Source organism: Eptatretus burgeri, chromosome 4 (assembly GCF_056783735.1).
Source record: "Eptatretus burgeri isolate ZD-2024b chromosome 4, Ebu_testis_v1, whole genome shotgun sequence".
NCBI classification, from domain to species: domain Eukaryota; kingdom Metazoa; phylum Chordata; class Myxini; order Myxiniformes; family Myxinidae; genus Eptatretus; species Eptatretus burgeri.
In genome coordinates this window covers 134,121,197-134,142,663 of record NC_140964.1, presented here as the reverse complement: position 1 = coordinate 134,142,663, position 21,467 = coordinate 134,121,197, and the positions used below count along the sequence as shown (strand labels likewise).

The following is a 21,467-nucleotide window of genomic DNA, read 5'->3' as shown; positions in this document are numbered from 1 at the left end:
GCAAGAATCTGGAAGAGAGCTGATCAGACAGATCCAACTGGTGGGGTGAATCCGACAGACTATGGATGGAAGTTGTCTCAAAACTGCTTTGAACCAGACTGGTATCCAGGAAGTTCAGTTCCAGAGTCCCTCACAGGCCCACATGAGGATGATGGGGATGGCGTGGAAGATAATTCAGTAGATGAGGAAGAGTCAGATAATGCTTGGAATGAGGACAGTGATGAGAGTGACGAAAGTGATAGAGAAGACTTGTGATGCCAAGAGGATATCAAGTTAATAATGTGAACTGCACATTTGCAAGTTTTCCATATATCGTTGTTCGGTCATGGCGTCGCTTAATGAGAGGGTGGGCTACACATTTACATGGTAAACGACACATTTCCCAGTAATAACACAGGTGTCAGGGTCATGATTGAACATAAAAATATCGGTTTAGGCACCTTATTTGTGATATTATCACGCACAGTTTTTCAGATAGTGAGGTTTCGGTAATGGCGTCACTAATTTAGTGGATGAACCGTGCATTTACGTGGTAAACTATTCATTTTCTAACAATATGCATAGCATCAGGATAATGATTGACCATGAAAACATAGGTGAAGCCAAGTTATTCGTAATATTGTCATGCATATTTTTCCAGATATTGAGCAAAATAGGTTTATCGGTAATGGCGTCACTAATTGAGTGATTTTGGGGGGAAAGCCAGGGGTCAGACCCGGCAGCAATGCATTTTTGTGATGTCGGTGGATGACCCCATCAGTCCATGGGGTCAAACGTTCCGGCGCTTTTCACTTGAATAAACCTTCTGGGCTCCTGGACTAAAAGGGTGAAGTCGTTTTCATTTACCTTTCTTGGGGTTTTTTGTCATTTGGATTAGTGTATCGAAGTGTTGGATTTTGGAAGAATACGTGTGGTGGGGGAGGACGGAGAGAGAATGAGGCAGAAGTGAAGTGATAGAAAACGGAGTCCCTCTTCCTCCTGCTGAGATGTTGCAATAACATGGATTTGGTGGGCCTCAATCCCCCGAGGGAAGAAAGATTGAAATGAGCTGCACCAGCCCAAAGTGTGGATCCATACTCCATGATACTTCGAATGAATGTCTTGTACACTGCAAGGAGCTCTCGGTAGTCCAGAATGGATTTATTTATGTGGAGAATACCGAGGCGTTGGTCTGACTTAGAAATAAGTTTGATGTTTTGCCCATGACAGATTGCTGCATGTTATGATTCCTCAGAGATCCAGGAACTGCACTACCGACATGGGTTGACCAACAAATCAGTTTGGGATGTTTACAAGCCAAACCTGGTGGAGGGACTGAATGAGAGCATGTGGTTTTCCTGAGTTGAAAGGCATGTTTTAGCGAGTTAACCAAAAATTACTTTTTGTCAGATCTACAGACGTGGACGCCGAAGGACCCAACAGCCTCCTCGTATCATGGTGTGGATTTCTGCACAAGGTGGAATCATTTGGAAGATCGTGCAGATTATCCAGGAAAATGGTTATCCGAAACTGTGCAGTTAATCCAGGAATGATGATTATCTAAAACTGTGAAGATGATTATCAAGAACATTTGTCCTAAAATGCTGCCTTGCAGTATAGCGGCCTCAAGATGGTCAATAGAGACAGAATTCCATCAAGAGCAACCTGATAACTATTCAAGAAGGGGCTCTCATAAATAACATTCGCATGAGGAGACATCTTGGGAATTAAGGTCAGACAGTGTCAAAAGCTTCAAAGATATCCAGAGAGACAGTCTTGGTTGCTCATTTGAAAGTTAATGCATGAATCCATTGTTATTTAAACGAGGCGACATATCAATGGGAAGGCAGGATAGCCTCGACTTCTGCACACTCTCCTCCGAGTTGTCAAGTTTGTGTTTGAATATCGACTGAGATTCCGTGCAATTTGATAAAATCGGAGCCAAAGCACTGTTAAACTGCAGGTCCCTTTTCCAATTCAGGTTCTGATTCGTCTTAAAATATAATAAATATCACATAATTGATCGCAATAGGCATATAACATTCCATTGAAAACAAGTTATTCTTCGATCATACACTGACGTTTCTAGAGAGACAGACAGACTCAAAGTGAACCAATTGTTTAACCCCACTTTTTGCTTTGCCCGCGTGGGGTAAAAAAGAACTATCACGTTATTGTCGTATATCCTTCCACCCAACCATCCCAGCCTAACCCATAATAATTGAGTACGGTAAGATAAATAACACATAATTGGTCACAATAGGCATATCGGTCCAATTCAACACGCAAATTTAAAGAAAAATATGAAAATAAACAACAATGTAGAGATCACCACTCTTCAATTAAATTGCTCCCCCACCGCCATCCACTAACCCTTTAATATGTATGTATGTTTGTTTGTACAGTATGTATGTATGTATGTGTGTACTGTATGTATGTATGTATGTGTGTATCTATGTAAGTATGTATGTACAGTGGGGAGAACAAGTATTTGATACACTGCCCATTTTGCAGGTTTTCCCACTTACAAAGCACGTAGAGGTTTGTAATTTTAATCATCGGTACACTTCAACTGTGAAAGACGGAATCCAAAACAAAAATCCTGAAAATCACATTGTATGATTTTAAAATAATTAATTTGCATTTTATTGCCTGAAATAAGTATTTGATCACCGACCAACCAGTAAGAATTCCGACTCTCCAGACCTGTTAGTTTTGCCTTTAAAAACCCTCCCATTCTCCACTCATTACCTGTATTAACTGCACCTGTTTGAATTACATGTATTAACTGCACCTGTTTGAACTCGTTATCTGCATAAAAGACAGCTGTCCACATTCAATCAATCAGACTCCAACCTCTCCACAATGGGCAAGACCAGAGAGCTGTCGAAGGACATCAGGGACAAAATTGTAGACTTGCACAAGGCTGGGATGGGCTACAGGACAATAGGCAAGCAGCTTGGTGAGAAGGCAACAACTGTTGGTGCAATTATTAAAAAATGAAAGAAGTTCAAGATAACAGTCACACTCCCTCGGTCTGGGGCTCCATGCAAGATCTCACCTGGTGGAGCCTCAATGATCATGAGAAAGGTGAGGGATCAGCCCTGAACTACACGGCAGGACCAGGTCAATGACCTGAAGAGAGCTGGGACCACAGAATCAAAATAAACCATAAGTAACACACTACGCCGTCATGGATTAAAATCCTGCAGCACACGCAAGATCCCTCTGCTCAAGCCAGCGCATGTCCAGGCCTGTCTGAAGTTTGCCAATGACCATCTGGATGATCCAGAGGAGGAATGGGAGAAGGTCATGTGGTCTGATGAGACCAAAATAGAGCTTTTTGGTTTGAACTCCACTCGCCGTGTTTGGAGGAAGAAGAAGGATGAGTACAACCCCAAGAACACCATCCCAACCATGAAGCATGGAGGTGGAAACATCATTACTTGGGGATGCTTTTCTGCAAAGGGGACAGGACGAGTGCACCGTATTGAGGGGAGGATGAATGGGGCCATGTATCGTGAGATCTTGGCCAGCAACCTCCTTCCCTCAACAAGAGCATTGAAGATGGGGCGTGGCTGGGTCTTCCATCATGACAACGACCCGAAACACACGGCCAGGGCAACTAAGGAGTGGCTCCGTAAGAAGCATCTCAAGGTCCTGGAGTGGCTGAGCCAGTCTCCAGACCTGAACCCAATCGAAAATCTTTGGAGGGAGCTGAAAGTCTGTGTTGCCCAGCGACAGCCCCAACACCTGAAGGATCTGGAGAAGATCTGTATGGAGGAGTGGGCCAAAATTCCTGCTGCAGCCTGTGCAAACCTGGTCAGAACTACAGGAAAGGTCTGATCTCTGTAATTGCAAACAAAGGTTTCTGTACAAAATATTAAATTCAGTTTTTCTGATGTATCAAATACTTATTTCATGCAATAAAATGCAAATTAATTATTGAAAAATCATACAATGTGATTTTCAAGATTTTTCTTTTTGATTCCGTCATTCACAGTTGAAGTGTACCTATGATGAAAATTACAGACCTCTACGTGCTTTGTAAGTGGGAAAACCTGCAAAATCGGCAGTGTATCAAATACTTGTTCTCCCCACTGTATGTATAGTATGTATGTAAGTGTATTTATGTATTTGTGCACGTATGTATGTATGTGTGTATGTGTGTATGTATGTACTGTATGTACTGTATGTATGTATGTGTGCACATGTGAATGTATAGTATTATGTAAGTGTATGTATGTACTATATGTATGTATGTATGTATGTGTGCACGTATGCATGTTTAGTATGTATGTAAGTGTATGTATGTATGTATGTATGTATGTAAGTATTTATTTATGTATGTATGTACTGTATGTATGCATATACCTGGTGATGGCTTAATGGTGAGGGTGGTGGGCTTGGGATCCTCGGATCCTGAGTTCTATTCCTGCTCAGCTGTTGAATTAATACCAGGTGGGGTTGACTCTGCCTGTCATCCTTCCGAGGTCAGCAAAATGAGTGCCAACTTGCTGGTATCCTGTGTCGGAGTGACCACCTGTTCATGTTTGTGTGTAATAGCCAAGGAAGCTGCTTAGGCAACACCAACACTGCAAGGAGTATGGTCCCAACGGATGGATGGAATGTATGGATGCATGCACAGTATGTATGTATGTTTGTGAGTGCGATAACTCGCGAAGACTTTCAGATATCTTCGTCAAACTTGACCTGAGGATTTTGAAGGACAAAAGTGAGGCTGTCAATGTTTTTTGACTGTATATGTTAAAGGTCAAGGTGACAGTGACGTCATATGCATGATTTTAGTCATGCCTTCTTGTTATGTGCAAAATCTTGTTTCAAGTATATTGGTTAGTCTATTTTGTTATTTTGTGTGTTTGTCTGTCATTCACATACAGATCACAATTCTAAACCAATCATCATGGAACTTTGGCAAGTTGTAGAGGTAGTCTCAACTGAGAAGCTTACCTTTTGATTTTGAGGTCAAGGTTCAAAGGTCATCTTGAGGTCAAATTTCTAATATTTTTCATTTGATTCACTTGAAATTTGAACAACATTTGCATATTGCGTCACTGAATTGGGAAACCAAATATTTTTGAGGTCAAAAGTTTTGTGAAGGGGTCGGGAGTCAACTCAAGGTAAAACTTTGAAAAATCATCAAATTTCATTTGAAAAAATCATCAATTTTCATCTGATTAACCTGAAAATTAAACAGCAATTGTATCGTGCATCACTGAATTTGGAAAGCAACTATTTTTGAGTTCAAAAGGTCAACTCAAGGTCAAACTTATAAAATTATCAATTTCAATATGAAAAATAAACACTTTTCATCCGATTTACCTGAGCTTTGATTAAGGTTGTCAATTTTAATCTTCATGATTCCAAAAAGCAGGTTGGTAGGAATCGAAAGCGGGTTACATTTTATTTACTTACCTTTCCCAAATGTTGTTAAAAATGCTATAATTCACTATCAGTGGAACAAAATACACCAGAGTACTAAGATGGTCATTTATTGAGGAGTAGTGATGAGGTTCCAGGAAATACACTTTCAAACTCGGTGATTGTGGTGACACAATATTAAACATGTCCATGATTGACGTAAGAATGCTGTTGCGCTTTTATGATGGGAGGAGGGGAGGGGAAGAAGAGGACAGGGCGTTGGGGCTCCGAGGGTGGGGTAGGGAGCATAGCTGGGACAGAGTTTGGTGGTGGAGGTTGAGATTTTGGTGGTGGGGGTTGAGGAATATGGGTGGGTGAGGGGGGGGAGGTTGAGGAGTTATGGTGGAGGGGTTAAGGTGTTGTGGTAGTGTGGGCACTGTGGAGGGGGTTTGAAGGCTTGGAGTTGGAAGGGGATTGAAGCCTTCGGGTTTGGTGGGGGGGGGCTGGGCGGTGAAGTTTGAAACTTGTGGTTTCGGAGTGGGGCCTAATGACTTGAGTTTTGGGAGGGTGGGGTAGGGTTGATGTCTTCGGGTTTGTGAAGGGGTGGTGGGGTTGTGAACTTGAAGTCACATTTTACACATGCAAAAATGTTCCGCTAGTACCTGCTCGCAAGAAATACGACGCTGCTCATGAATGAAAGCATTAAATGAAAACTTCTTACTAAGCTGTTGCTGTGTTTGAGCCTGTGGAGTCACTGCTGAAATCGATCTGTCCGGGTTCTTCCCGACATCTTTGTTCTTTGTTCCTTTTCACACTTCTTTCTACTTTTTCACATTTCTCTTTATTCAATATAATTCTTGCTTTTGCTTTTCTTCTATCTCTTTTACTCTTCATTTCTCTTTATTTCTCTTTATTTATCTCTCTGTCGAGGAGAAGTGAGTTCTTGCAGAAAAATTTTTTCTGTAAGACTCACTTGGCTGTGCCTGGATGGGTTTGAGGGTTGGGGGAGTTGCAGCTGAAACCCGAATCCTATCCAGGTTTCTCCTGATGACTCCATCTTTGCTTTTTCACTTATTCTGGATCCTTTTGATCATTCCAATGCAACATTTGGTCTTCAGTTTGATTTATAATATTTTATTGTTTTTTTTTTACTTTTCTGCAGGACTTTGCAACAAGGACACTTGTTTCAATGGTGGTCATTGTCATGAAGGCCCTGAAGTGCTCTGCGAGTGTTCTCCAAGCTTTGAGGGACCTCGCTGCCAGAACGGTAAGTTCCGCTGCAGTACATCAAGCCTTGTTTTCATGACATACCCTGAATTAATGCTATTTTTGGAAAAAAAAACTTGTGAAAAATTTAATATACTGAATGCTGATGATGAAGATAAGCCATCAGGACAATTTTTTAAAAAACTTTTCAAACACTGAAGTAGCAATTATGGAAATATCTTGCTCTTATGCTCTTTCTGAGTTGTGTATGAGGAAGAGAGGGGAAAAGGTGTGTTGGGGGGGGGTGATTTATAAAGAAAAGCTGTTAATGAGGGGAGTAGGGTGGATATACTGATTCTGGCTCACTTTTCCCTATGTAAATGAATGGAGGATTTTCAGCGATTCCCTTTTTTTTTCCCTAAAAATAAACCCCCTTTTTATCCCAAGGTATATTTATTTGTCTCCCCTTTTAACCTAGGGGCTCTCTATTCAAATAACCCATACAACAAGATAAAGATTTGTTAAAGGTGATTCGAAAGAAATATCTGAAACGTCTAAGCCCCGGGACACTCTTTATCAAATAACCTATGCATATTGTTTAGCTCACTCATTGAACCTATAAACATTTGTTCATTCTCAAATTCCTTCAATAGTTTAATTTTCTTTGCACAATAATCCCCATCTAAAATATTTAAAAACAAAACATTTGAATCTTTATATTTTTTAAGATACCCCTTTTGTGCCATTACGAAATGATAAGCTTCTCTTAATGCTCTCATCTGACCACCTCCTGAGCCACAGGTTATTTTTGTTAAACCCCTGCCCACTTTTCTTTAAGCCCCGCCCATTTTCACGAGGTATTCAATAAGCCACGCCCACTTTCCTCTAAACCCCGCCCACTTTTCTGTGGAATTTTTTGTAAGCCCCGCCCACTTTTGCCAAGTCCCGCCCACTTTTGATAAGCCCCGCCCACTTTTCATGATGTGTTTTTTTTATAAGCCACGCCCACTTTTCCTAAGCCCCGCCTACTTTTTCTAAGCCCCACCTACTCTTACATCATTTCCAGTTCATCTCTGACTCACAAAGAAATCACAAGAAAATTCCAGCATGTTATGGTTTTGAAAAAATTGCCCAAAGAAGGCCTGCGTGAGCTTGCCCAGGGAATTTCCACAGGAAACCACACCCACCAGTCTTTCCCTACAAAAGCTTCAAGCCCAGGCTCCATTTTAAACATTTTTTTTTGCTGGCAATGGTGTGCTGTGTGCTTGCCTGGAACTCTCAGACTTGTATGGAACTAAACCTTCAAGTTGATGAACTGGATTCAAACCTCTTATCTGTTGAGGTAAGATTTTTATTTTCCTATTTTCAAACTTTGATTGAAGCATACTCATTTAATAATTAAATAACTTAATTAATACATTATTATTTTCTCTCACAGGAAATTGTGTCTGAAATACGAAATGAAAATACTGCTTTTGCTACAATTTGGGGCGAAATTGTTGGCTTGGTTGAAGACCTTATGAGCGACCAAGACCCACAGAACGAGCAAAACCTTGAGTGGGATGACTTTGGGGTTCCTTGGAACTCTCTGACTTGTATGGAACTAAACTTTCAAGTTGATGAACTGGATTCAAACCTCTTATCTGTTGAGGTAAGATTTTTATTTTCCTATTTTTAGTTCCTTTTAAACATCGACTCGTTTAATAATTAAATAACTTAATTAATACATTATTATTTTCTCTCACAGGAAATTGTATCTGAAATACAAAATGAAAATACTGCTTTTGCTACAACTTGGGGCGAAATTGTTGGCTTGGTTGAAGACCTTATGAGCGACCAAGACCTACAGAACGAGTTCGTCCTTGATGACCCAACCAAAGAGTTATACCTTGGAGACCAGCAAAATCCTGAAAATGAGTTTTGCAACAATAGTACTCATTGTGAGTTATCAAGACAATACCCCCTGAACAAGTTATACCTTGATGAGCCAGAATACAAGTTTTACCTTGGAGACTCACAATTTTCAGACATTTTGAAAAATGGAGTTTTCCTTGATGATCCACAGTTATACTATGTGAGATCTATCACTGAAACCCATAAAAATTGGAAAAATGGAGATTTCCTTGATGATCCACAGTTATACTATGTGAGATCTATCACTGAAACCCATAAAAATTGGAAAAATGGAGATTTTTCTTGATGATCCACAGTTATACTATGTGAGATCTATCACTGAAACCCATAAAAATTGGAAAAATGGAGTTTTCCTTGATGATCCACAGTTATACTATGTGAGATCTATCACTGAAACCCATAAAAATTGGAAAAATAGAGTTTTCCTTGATGATCCACAGTTATACTATGTGAGATCTATCACTGAAACCCACTATATTTCTGGAAATTGTGATTCTACCTTGGAGTCTTGGATAGATGGTTATATTTTTGGAGACTTAAAATGTGGGTTCTGGCTTGATAACTCACAATGTGATACATATCTTGGAATCTCAACAGGAATGTGGTTATACCTTGGAGACTTGGAAAGTTGGGTTTATTTTGAAGACTTGAAATGCTACCACTCTTTGGGATCTAAACCTATCAAGAAAGTTCTTACTCCCTCTTTCTACGTCATCAAACCTGAAAGCCTTAAAAGACAGAACTGGAAGAAGAGAAAAAAACATAAAAAATATACATTGTTCGTTCTGGAAAGAAAGTGCAGGCTTACTCCCCCTTTCTATGTCATCAAACCTGAAAGCCTTAAAAGACAGAATTGGAAGAAGAGAAAAAAAAAAACGTAAAAAATATATATATAGAAGGAAATCTCATTTTGAAAAAGACATTGTGTTGGGCGAGGATTGAGTTGGGGTTGAGATATTGAATGTGAGGGTTGGGGTTGAGATTTTGAATGTGAGGGTTGGGACACACACACACACACACACACACACACACACACACACACACACACACACACACACACACACCAACAAACAAAAGTTAAGCCTTGACTATTCAGTTGAGGATTCTGTGTTTGGGGTTCACAGATCTAAGAACGTCCCCCTTGACACACATTATAAACTGTAATACATCTCAGACTTGTCCCTCTAGTGTCCACAAAGGTGTATAGTAGGAAGGAGTGAAGGGACAACCCATTGCTCCCATGGGTATTATCTGCTTAGTTTTGTCTTTTGTAATTCCTGTGAATAAAATGAACCTAAAATTTCTTCCCCTTCCAAATCATATATCTTATAAGTCCAAGGAACCGTATCTATTACATCAACAATTTTAAAAAGTTCTTTCGTCCATCGTTTAGTGAAACCCTTTTCAAAATGAGATTTCCACCTATATATTCTTACGATATCACCAACTTTGAACTTAGGTTTTCTGACATTAATCTCTTTTTTCATATTTTAATTTTGTAAATGTTTCTGATGGTTTCATATTTGTTGACGTGTGAATCATGTCATTATACTTATCCACAATATCCTGAATAAAAGATGACCATTGTTGTGAACCGAGTTGTGTGAATTTTTTATATAGTCTCTCTTTTAAGGTACGATTAAAACGTTCAACAACAACTGCCTTCCCTTCATTAAAGGTACTGTATAATGTAATACTGTTATTTTTTAGAAAATTCATAAATGTCTTGTTATAAAACTCTCTACCCTCATCAGTCCACAATTTTTTTAGGTTTTCTCTTACTTTTATTAAATATCTGTTGAAAAGCTAACATAAGAGTATTACCTGTTTTGTTTTTTAAAGGGACAACCCACGCATATCTACTCCTCAAATCAATAATGGTTAAAGCATACTTGTACCCCTTATCATTATTGAGTTCAATCAAATCAGCAGACCAGATATAATCAACTTCCTTGGAATAAACTTTCCGTCTCTGAAACTTTGTGAATATTGGTTTATGTAATTCATCAGCTAATTGCTCTTCAGTCTTAATGGCATCATTAGAGCCTATAAGTTTTTTTGAATTTCCAAGTCCAAGTTTCAATTTAGCACTGATCATCTTCTTCACAATGAAACGATCAACTTTTTCTCTCAAGGTTGGATTTTGTATCAGAGACAAATTATACAACATTTCTCCATCGGCTTCATGCTTTTCTTCCAACGTTGTGGTATTCCCATAATCAATATCGTGTCTCATGCACACTTCATCAACTCTATTGATGGGCTCACTCCAGGATTTAGGATTGTCTGCCTCATTTAATCTTTTATCCAAGTTTGTGCCTGGACCACAGAAAGAATACCCTGGTAGATGTAATTCCCCTGGTATTCCAGTAGTTGTAAATTTACTTCCTGATAAAAACTTTTGTATATCTCCTCCGAGTTTGTGTTTGGAGATAAATTGATTTTTTTTTGAACCACACACCGAACATATACCTTTTTGTATAACCCTGTTATTTTTACTTTTAATATATGAAATATTTTTAGTATTAGTTTTCTTTTTACATTTGAGACAATAACTCATTTATTTATGAGAAAAATTCCTGCAGAGTGCAAAAACCTTTTTAGTTTCCAACATGCACATTTGAATCTTAATTTTTAAAACATAAAGAATCCTTAGAAATGCCTTCACTCTCTCCTCCATTTATTTAAGAAAAAAAAAAAAAAATGAAAAACTTGAATTAAAATGAATATCTTGTCGATGTCAATATTCTTGTCGAAAGTATTGCAAATAGACTTGTCAATTCTTTGTTTTCCTCCTCGGTGGGTTAAGTTATTTTCTGTAATACCACCAATCTTTTTTGAATCTCACTGGTTTCCATATTTTGATATTTATTTTGTCTCGCTCTTTCCTCCCTCTCCTCCCTCTCTCTCTTCTCTCTTTCCTCCCTCTCTCTCTTCTCTCTCTTCTCTCTCTTCTCCCTTTCATCCCTCTCTCTCTTCTCTCTTTCCTCCCTCTCTCTCTTCTCTCTTTCCTCCTTCTCTTTCTTCTCCCTCTCCTCCTTCTCCTTTTCCTCCTCTTCCCTCTCTTCTTCAACTCCTTCCTCATCCCTTACTATCCTTGAATCGTTTACACCCCATAGAATATTATACATATATTCATCAGGATTTCTTGTTATTCCTGTATCCAAAATAATTTTTTTTACAACAGGAAACCAATAAAATTTCTTTTGAATTTCTAAAAGAGCCTTACCTTTTCTTAACTTTATAATTTTTTCATTATTTAACATTCTAATTAAATCTAAAGTTGTCGGTTTATCAACATCAGCATAATGCCAATCTTTTATTGAAAATATCTCATTCTTATGTTGTAGAACATATTTATTAAAATACCGAATACCCTTTTCTTGAAGGTATGCTTGGACACAGAAATGATAATTTTCTTGAAGCCTTCTTGCTGTCATTTATGTATTAGAAATATATGTTAGAATAATATTATAGCACGAAACACCTCCCCATCTTCCCATAGTTAAATTATTTTGTATTTCCTTACTTATTATATATAATCCTGTTTTTTTATGTTTTCACGAGATAAACAAGGGCAAAACCATTATTATATTTACCCTTATTAAATTCTTTTATTTGTTGTTTACTAATCGTGGACCCACAAAACTCATTCTCGATACCAAGTGGATAATATTCTTCCTTACGAGACTGATTTAATTGTTCCAGGTCTTCGAGGTTAATTTTAAATGACCAATTATACCCTAAATCATTCATATCATACCCCCATTGTTGTATTCTCATGCAAACGATACGCCCTTCTTTATAAAAATTTATTTTAATTCGAACTGTGAATTCTGTATGACCTGGAGATAATATCAACACTTCTGTATCTTTGGAATACACGGCTGTTTTATTTAAGTATATATATTGTGATAAATCGCTTAATCTCACCAAGTCATTCGCGTCAATCGGGCTTGGATAATTTTTTTAATTTATAAACATTTTTCATGTTAATATTTTTGGTTATATTATATTTATGTTGTTCAGCCTGTGCCTTTGTGTAATAATTTGATAAATTAATATCCAGTTCTTGAGATACACCAAAGATAGAACCATCTTTACCAACATAAGTCATTTATATTAGATTAAAAATAATATCATAAAATTTTTTATTTTTGCTGAGTTGAAATAACACATATAGACATAATTGACCACAACACTTGGAATTTAATTCTTGGACTTGAAATGTTTGATAAACACCATTCTGTAAGAATTTTATGATTTCAACAGGTGGTGGAAGACCAAAACTATCAAAATAATATTTGTCTTGACTATTAAAAATACAAACCCAATGAGAACCGTTCCCATTATTATCTTCTAAGTTCATAATAATATTCTTTGTATGTTTCGGCACATTTGTTAATTCATCTCTCATACAAATAACCACATTATGAATTTTAAATTTCTTACAATATTTGACAAGTTGTAAATTTGATGTTGTATTCTTTCCAAATTCTTTAAACCACTCATCAATGCTCATTTATTTATTAGAAAGATATAATGCATTACCTCTTTTCGTTAATTTTACACCTGCTTGTGCAATAGAAGAAAGCATATCTCCAACTAACAATCTCGCTTTATCAGGCAGACCTTCAAGTTTTTCAGCAAAATCTACAATTACGCCACTTCCACTAATTTGTTTCTCCAACTCTTTGTTATGTCTTTCCAATTATTTTTGAGCCTGGAGTTGAGCCTTCCTTTCGTTGGCAGTTTTCACCGCTGTTGAAATACCACCCGTCAATGCTCCAACCGCACTTAAACCAGCAAATAAAGGAATTAGAAATGGGAGAAATCCTCCACTCGTCTCTCTTATTAAATATTTTTTCAACATTGGTTTTGTCATTTTAATTTTAAGTGAGCCAGTGTCATTCAAGATTTTAACCTGTTCTCTTGTAAGCAAAACATCAATTCTTACTGCTCCTTTTCTCTGAATTGTATTAACGTTAATCGTACAAGGCTTTTGATTTTGAACACAAGATGATAGTTTATGAAGATTGATTTGATTAACATATACCCCAGTTGGTACGTTGCCACTCATTTATTTAACAAAAAATTATGTGAGACTAATCATCACACCATTATCTGTATTAATCTGCAATTCTGTTTCTTCCAAAAGCAAACAATATGTATCAACTTCTTCACTCTCTCCTCTTTCAATGTATAGGGAAGTATCCACTCGATTAGACTTTAGAGTTTCCTTTTGAGCGCTCAGGTCAAACGCATAGATTGTATACAAACTTTTAAATGCTGTCATATCCAAAATAGGTTCTTTATTTCCATTACTTTCACACACCTTTTGGTAAGACTTGTATGCTTCAGCAAAATCATTTTTTTCCCAATTAATTTCCAATCTATCTCGTGGATAAAATGTTCCATCTAGAGAAACGCGAAGTTGTTTCACCTTAGCATTATCACTCAATGCATTATTCTTATCAGTCGCAGTATCACCATCTGGCTTTTTAAAAATGATCCACAGATATCGTGGCTTTCCTTCCAGAACACCCAAATTCCACGTGTAAGTGGTTTGGTTGAGTTTAACGTGTTGACATCTTCTTTTGAGGTATGATACACTGAGTGGTTTCTTTGAGTTAAGTCTTCGATTCAGCATCTCTTCTGTTTTAAGATTAGGAGTATATTCACTGATATACCAACTCATCTCCTCAATTACAAATTTATTCTGATCACTAAAAGCATTACCAACACCAAAAATCAATCGATTTTCATTATCATTCCTCTGTAGTTGAAATCTAATTTTAAGACCATACAGAACTTTATCATGATCACAAAATCCAAATATACCTTTAAGAGGAACTGCCACAGTAAAACTATTTTCTGCTTTTGTATCATCATTATACATTCCTTTCCTTTGAGTATATCCAGGGTCTGTGTTTGTTCCCGTTGACATATCAGGAATAAAACGTTCGACAATAAAACCCCTTTCCCATTCTATCACTGAATGTATAGAGTGTAAATTTCATCATTTCAGATGCAGCAGAGACATAATCAACCGCTTCAACTTCTTGTGTTCCAATATACAAACGCACACTATCAAATATTTTCCAGAAGAAATCATTTACAAGTGTAGCGTTTGTGTTATTCCCATTCTATCACTGAATGTATAGAGTGTAAATTTCATCATTTCAGATACAACAGAGACATAATCAACCGCTTCAACTTCTTGTGTTCCAATATACAAACGCACACTATCAAACATTTTCCAGAAGAAATCATTTACAAGTGTAGCGTTTGTGTTATTCCCAGCTTTAGTGAATTTAAATTTACACAACAAGAAACTTTCGGAGAGATTCAAATAGGTTTGTTGATTATTTATTTCAAAACTTTTTGTACCATTCGTATTCCAGTCTGTTCCAGTTATTGCATTTACCTTGAAGTAATCTTCTTTTTTAGTGGAGTTTGAGATAATAATAGTATCATCCAAATCATAGATACTATCAATTGCTTCCATACTTGTATTTATTTAGGAAAAAAGATGTTAACACTTTTGAAACCCTGATCCAAGTATTTGAATTATTTTCTGTCGTTCTTGGGGGGACAACTGAGTTTTGCTTTTCTTAATTTCTTTTATTGCTTGTAATTTATGAGATTCCTTCTGAGCATCTTTTATACTCTTTACAGCACCTGCTACATTTCCCACAGCAGAAGCAGTTGAACCAATTAGATCTTTATGTTTAAGAATAGTTGAACCAATACCCATGAGAGTATCAATTAAACCATCTCCTCTAAATTGATGTCCAACACCCCTTTGTCTCTTAGGTTTATAGTATCCTCTACCAAGATACATACCTTCACCCTTGTAGTATGGGGAAAGGAACATCCCATCCCCTGTAATTATTTTATATTTTCCCAACTCGTGTTTCCTCACAATAACCATCGTATTTATTTATTGGAAAACTTCACGTAGGTGAATTCTGATGGATATAACTTCTCCATTAAAATAAATCACACGATTATCTTGGTCGGTTATCCAAAAATTTACTCTGTGTATGGTTTTTCCTGACACAGGTAGATAAACCAAATTTTTGGGTTCCATATTGAATTTATAACCAATTGGGGTTGAGTATGCGCTGAATGAAAATATTGTATTTGTTTTTTTTCCATCATTATAAGCACCATCAATCAAATCACAGTTAATTAACACTGAATTTATTCCTGAGGATATTTGAATGACATTATCACTGTAAAACGTCCCATTAGTTTCAATCTTTTTTGAGGAGAAACCCAATAACTCTCCAAATGAATTATCAATTGTGAAATCAACCTTGTAGTTATTTTTAACTTTAATCGTTGATTTTGAAGTATGTTTTTGAATGTTTATAACAATATTTTTTGGTTCATCACCCTGTTCTTTCATAAGACGAGCAATTTCGGAAGATATTTGAGAAATCTCATATGCTCCGGGTGAGACTGTTATCGTTTTGTATCCACTTCCCGGATTATAACTAAACTTGTCATTTTTCTCGGTTATATTAAATAAGGTATTATAAGTTTCCATGGACAATAAAGATGCCTCATATTCTTTTGTTGTGTCAAGTTGTAGTGGGTATGGGAATGAAGATGTGTGGTCGCTTGTTGTGAAATTGAAACTAAGGATTGTGCTTCTCATCTTATTTAATATGAGATAAAATGTCTTTATATTGATATTTATTAATTATTTTCATGTTCATCAACTGGTCTAAAATGGCTGATGCTTCATTGAAACAATTGTTATTTCCAGCCTTCTTACTGCCTAACAACAATAACAGTCTATTAACTAATTGCGATGGGTCATTTGGAAGAAAACTAACACCTGAACCAAGGATACTTAAAGCCTGAATAATGTGTTTCTCCTTCTCATTCTTCCTACTTTTACCAGAAAGAATAACCTTATAATTTAGAGTGCTCAGCAGATCAATATATACTCTATCATCATTATTTTCCATATCCAATGGTTTATCAATATACTTTGATTCATCCCTCACAGTTGAACCTTGTCTTCCATCTTTTGTGAGAAGAAACATTAATCTCAGAGTTAGTTTAACAGGGGGTTGAGCAGAACCCAAGAACCTTAATTCATCATTAAATATCAATACCTTTTCTTGAACAAGATGAAATATTGCTGATTGTTCTGTTGGAATGAGTCCTGCTTTGGTTTTTGAATCCGCTGAATATTCATTGTTTTGAACAGCATTCACAATATAATCAGGGGGTTGATTAATCTCTTCCAGTTGTTGAAATAAACCTTCATCATCATATTCTAATTCTCCTAAATGCTCTAATTCTTCCTCCGTCATTTGATCAAAATCTTTTAACATTTTAAGTTTTTTTAGGAGTATATTCTACAGTGGGAACTGTGGAAACATCTTTTATTTTTTCTTGAGAAGTTTTTAAAAGTGGTTCAAAAAATTTCTCTTGTTTTCTTTCAAATGCTTCTTCGCCCGTTAGTTTCTGTCTGCGTTTCTTCTTTATGTCTTCCTGTTGTTTTACAACTTTTGAAACCAACTCTTGATGTTCCTTAAATCTTCTTGCTCTTTCTTTTGCATCCATTTATTTATTGTTAAATATAATTTAATGAATTGTAAAGATCAACAGGGAAATTTTCCTTTTCTTCATCATTCAAGTAGATGTGTTCAAATAAATCCTTTTCTTTAAATATTTCATCAAATTCTTTATTAACATTAATGCGAGTTGTAATTTCTTCTTCACTAATCCTTGCATCTCTGCTTTTCATACGTTTGCGTTGAGTTTCTTCATCAACATCAAAACCGAATGATAAAATCTTCACTCCGCTCAGATATTTAATAATTTGTCTCGTTCCTTCTGGATTAGTTTCTAATATCCCAACACCACCAGATTTTAGTTTCCTTAACTCACTCTTACAATGTGAATATTTTGTTGTACCAAGAGAAACCTCCTCAAATATTTGTCCTTCATTCCTCAATCGCATATGTTCCTCCACTGAAATATAGTGATAATCTTCACCTTTTACTTCTCCAGGTCTTATTGCTCTAGTTGTTGTTGATACAATGCGTATCACGGGGTGTTTTTTAAGTAAATTTACAATATTCTCATTTGTACTACACAAGAACCTTGATTTATGAAAGTTTTTTCCAGAAGCAGATTTACCCACAAGATTAATAATAATAGTTGTCATTTATATATGTAATTGTTTATAAAACAAAAAATATATCCCTTAATATCTCATCTTGTTTCACAACAATATATTTATATTTTTCAGTCGAGTTCTTCATGTAATCCTCAAATTTCTTTTTACTACATAATGTAGAACAATTACCTCTCCAAAAATTATTGATATCTATTGAATTTAACTTGAATAAAATAAAAGTATTAGCATTGTTTCTGATGGAACGACGAGGAAGTTGAAAGTACGATTGACTAAGATAAATACAATTACAAGAAGAATGTCTCCCTCTTGTGTAGTAGCTGTCCATTACCATTTGGTTTCTCTCATTAACACAATCATCAAAGATAACGAGGTTCTTTTTTGATTTATCCAAATCTTGAGGAGACGGTATATCATCCGTATTATCACTAAGAATACAAGTTATTGGATTTGATTTCTTTTTACATCTCTGTGTATCACAAAATAGTTGAATTATATCTTCAATGTTATAATCATTTAGGTTTTTTTGACGTTTAAATAAACCGATTATATCTTCTTTTTGAAGACCAGCATTAAAACCTTGTGACAGTAGTTGATACTCTGGTTGAAAACTCGACTTTGTGAAAATTATTAAATTATCATAATCTAAAAAGTTGGGAGTGAGGAGCATTTTTTAAAGTAAGCAGGTTTTTCCACATCCACTAGAACCAACTATGAGACATCTTAATGAATTTGGGAGATTTTTATGGTTGTTAAATTTTATCTTATTTTCCCAAATGGGTAAAAAATCATTCATTTATATATTTGGAAAACAGGTTATTTAATTTATTCTTGGTTTTTTTAGAAACTCTATATTTTATCCTAAGTTCAGGTTTAATTTAAAGATAATCCATTATTTTATTTATACAATATCTTGTGTTGATATTTCCCTGAAAATTACATCCATGAATAATATATAACAACAATCCTTTGAACATTTCTCTTATATGTTCAGTTTCTTCCCTTGTAAGGAAAGGTGTGTTATCACCCTCATACTTTACATTCATTTCGCTAATCAATCTTGTAAAGTAATTCATTTTTGGTGTAAATCTAAAAGAATTATTTTCCTTTTTATATTTTTTGTTATCATTAATTAGAAGATAATCACAGAATATACATTGTTTATAGGCTTTTGACTCTGTGTTTAATCCCCGTCATTCACACGCAGGACAATTCTCAAATTTGTCATGTGGAGAATCAGGAAAGTCTAGCATATTTATAAAGTAAAACTTTACTTAAACTGAAATTCATCTATACTTTCAGTTGTATATTGACTCATATTTAATAATATTACCATCGATATCGATATACTTTTTTTCATTATCAGATTCAACGACAACATTTTTTATATTAAAGGTAATTTTAAAATGATCGTTAATTACTATTGAACGAAATGTCATTTCACCTGATATATTAACATCCTTTATTTCATCAGGATTTACATCTTTAGGGTTGTTGAAAAAAATACAAATTTCTCCTTGCATATTACAGATGGTCTTATCTTTTCTTTCTAAAGCTTCATCCATAAGGTTTTTTTTTTTGATACTTTTTCTTGTTTCATTGCTTTTTCTAGTTTTGAATATATTACTAGAAGGAGAGGAGAAACTTTTGTTAGAGATACTTTAATTGATGTTCTACCAGGTATACTAAAAGCCCTTCCACTGAAGGAAATTGAAGAACTCATATTATTTACCATAATAGTTTTTATCCAATAGTTGTTATATTTATCTTTGTTCAATTTTACATCCTTGACATATTTCTCAGTATCTTTAACAAATGAAGAGATTGATTGAAACTTGTCTTTTGTGTCTTGAAACATTGTATTTATTAAGTGAAAAAGTTGGAGGATAAAATGGTTTTAAGCACAGATTCACCTGTAAAATAAACGAAATTTTCATCAAGAAAATTTTAGTTTAAGCAAAGATTTATTATATAAATATGGTGAATACAACATACTGCGATGTTTGTAATCACAAATATAAACATTATAGAAAACACCTCCGAACCAACAAACACACATTTAATCTGTTTCATAAAATATCTCCTCTTGAGTTGGAAAGAAAACATTGTGATATCTGCTCAAAGGATGTTTTGAAGAGTAGTTATAATAGACATCTTCAATCACAAAAACACAAGAAAAATGAGTTTAAAGTAAAGGGAGACTATTATATTGAAAACACTGATGGGGCATTTAAAGGGCATATAAAAATAAGGATTTTTCAATTTGGAGAACCCGGTCCATCATCAATCGCTGAATCAATTGAAATAGTGAAACCCGATGTTGAAAAATTTATTAAAAAGACATTAAAAGAAATGAAAACTTTAAAGTTTTATATGGGAGTGAAAATGAATATGAAAAGACAAGATGAAGAACATACTCCTTATATGAGAACAGATCTTCATTTTATAACATCATTTCAAGATTTTTTGAATAGTGGGGTTTATGAAGAACTATCAAGACAAGAGGAGGATGTTGATAATACCGTGGTAGGAAGTGGATTCAATATTAAAAAAAATCATCTTTTTAGATATACACATTCTAAAATCAAACCCTCTTAAAGCTTCTTCTTATATTGAATTACCAAAAGAAATAAAACTAAAGAAGGCAGTTGTTAATATTAAGAACAATGATAATAAATGTTTTCTCTGGTCTGTTCTTGCTCACTTTCATCCACCAAAATGTAATTCAGAAAGAGTAAAACAATATATGAAATATGAGAATACCTTGGACATTAAAGATTTTAAATTCCCAATGCCACTAACAGATATTCCTAAATTTGAGAAAAAGAATAATCTTTCTATTAATGTATATGGATTAACAGATACAAACAAAGTTCAAATATTAAAAATTTCAAACAACTATAAAAATGAAGAAACACACATTGATATTTTATATTTTAGTGTTGGAAAGAATTCACATTACACATACATCAATAATTAATCAAGATTAATCTCTTCTCAGGTATTCAGAACAGCAAACAAAATATATCCTTGTAAGCGATGTCTTAATTCATTTCATACAAAAGAACGATTAGAACAACATTCAAAATATTGTAGTAATCATAAATCAGCTGTAATTACAATGCCAAAACCTGGTGAAAAGATTTCTTTTGAAGATTATAATAAATCTATCATGCACCCATTTGTGATATACGCTGATTTTGAGTGTATCCTTAAAAAGATTAATACTGCTTCTCCTAATCCAAAAGAATCATATACAAATAAATATCAAAAACATATTCCTTGTGGTTTCTGTTATTATATCAAATCATCTGTTGGAGAAAAGTATCACAAACTTGAACATTATCGTGCAAAAAAAGCTTCACAAGAGTTTGTAAAACGATTAGAAAAGGATTGTATAAGACTCACTAAATTAATGAAAGAAACAAATGAACCAATGAAATTATCCAAAGAAGAAAAACTAGAATTCAGAAAGAACAATATCTGTCATATTTGTGAAGGGGAAATTAAGGAGTCTAAAGTTAGGGATCATTGTCATCTTACTGGTAAATATAGAGGTCCCACTCATTCCTGTTGTAATCTTAATTATAAATTACCTTCTTTTATTCCAGTCTTTCTTCACAACAGCGCCAACTATGATACACATCTATTCATAAATTAACTTTCAAAAACACCAGGGAATATTTCTGCCATAACAAACACAAGTCAAAAGTATATTTCATTTACAAAAATGATATTCACAAAACCTTTAACTCGTATTAGGTTTCTTGATTCTCACAAGTTTGTGGGAACACCACTAGCCTACCTCGCATCAAATCTAAGC

The 21,467-nt window shown here is 35.1% G+C and overlaps 1 protein-coding gene across 1 annotated transcript in view; it reads left to right on the top strand.

Moving 5' to 3' along the window:
- The window catches only part of LOC147029162 (uncharacterized), a 341,518-nt gene that overhangs the window by 43,685 nt on the left and 276,366 nt on the right, over positions 1 to 21,467 (top strand). The window contains exon 4 of the mRNA XM_085880090.1: positions 6,524 to 6,628. Coding sequence (XP_085736216.1) covers positions 6,524 to 6,628 — 105 coding nt within the window. The remainder of the gene's footprint in view (positions 1 to 6,523; positions 6,629 to 21,467) is intronic.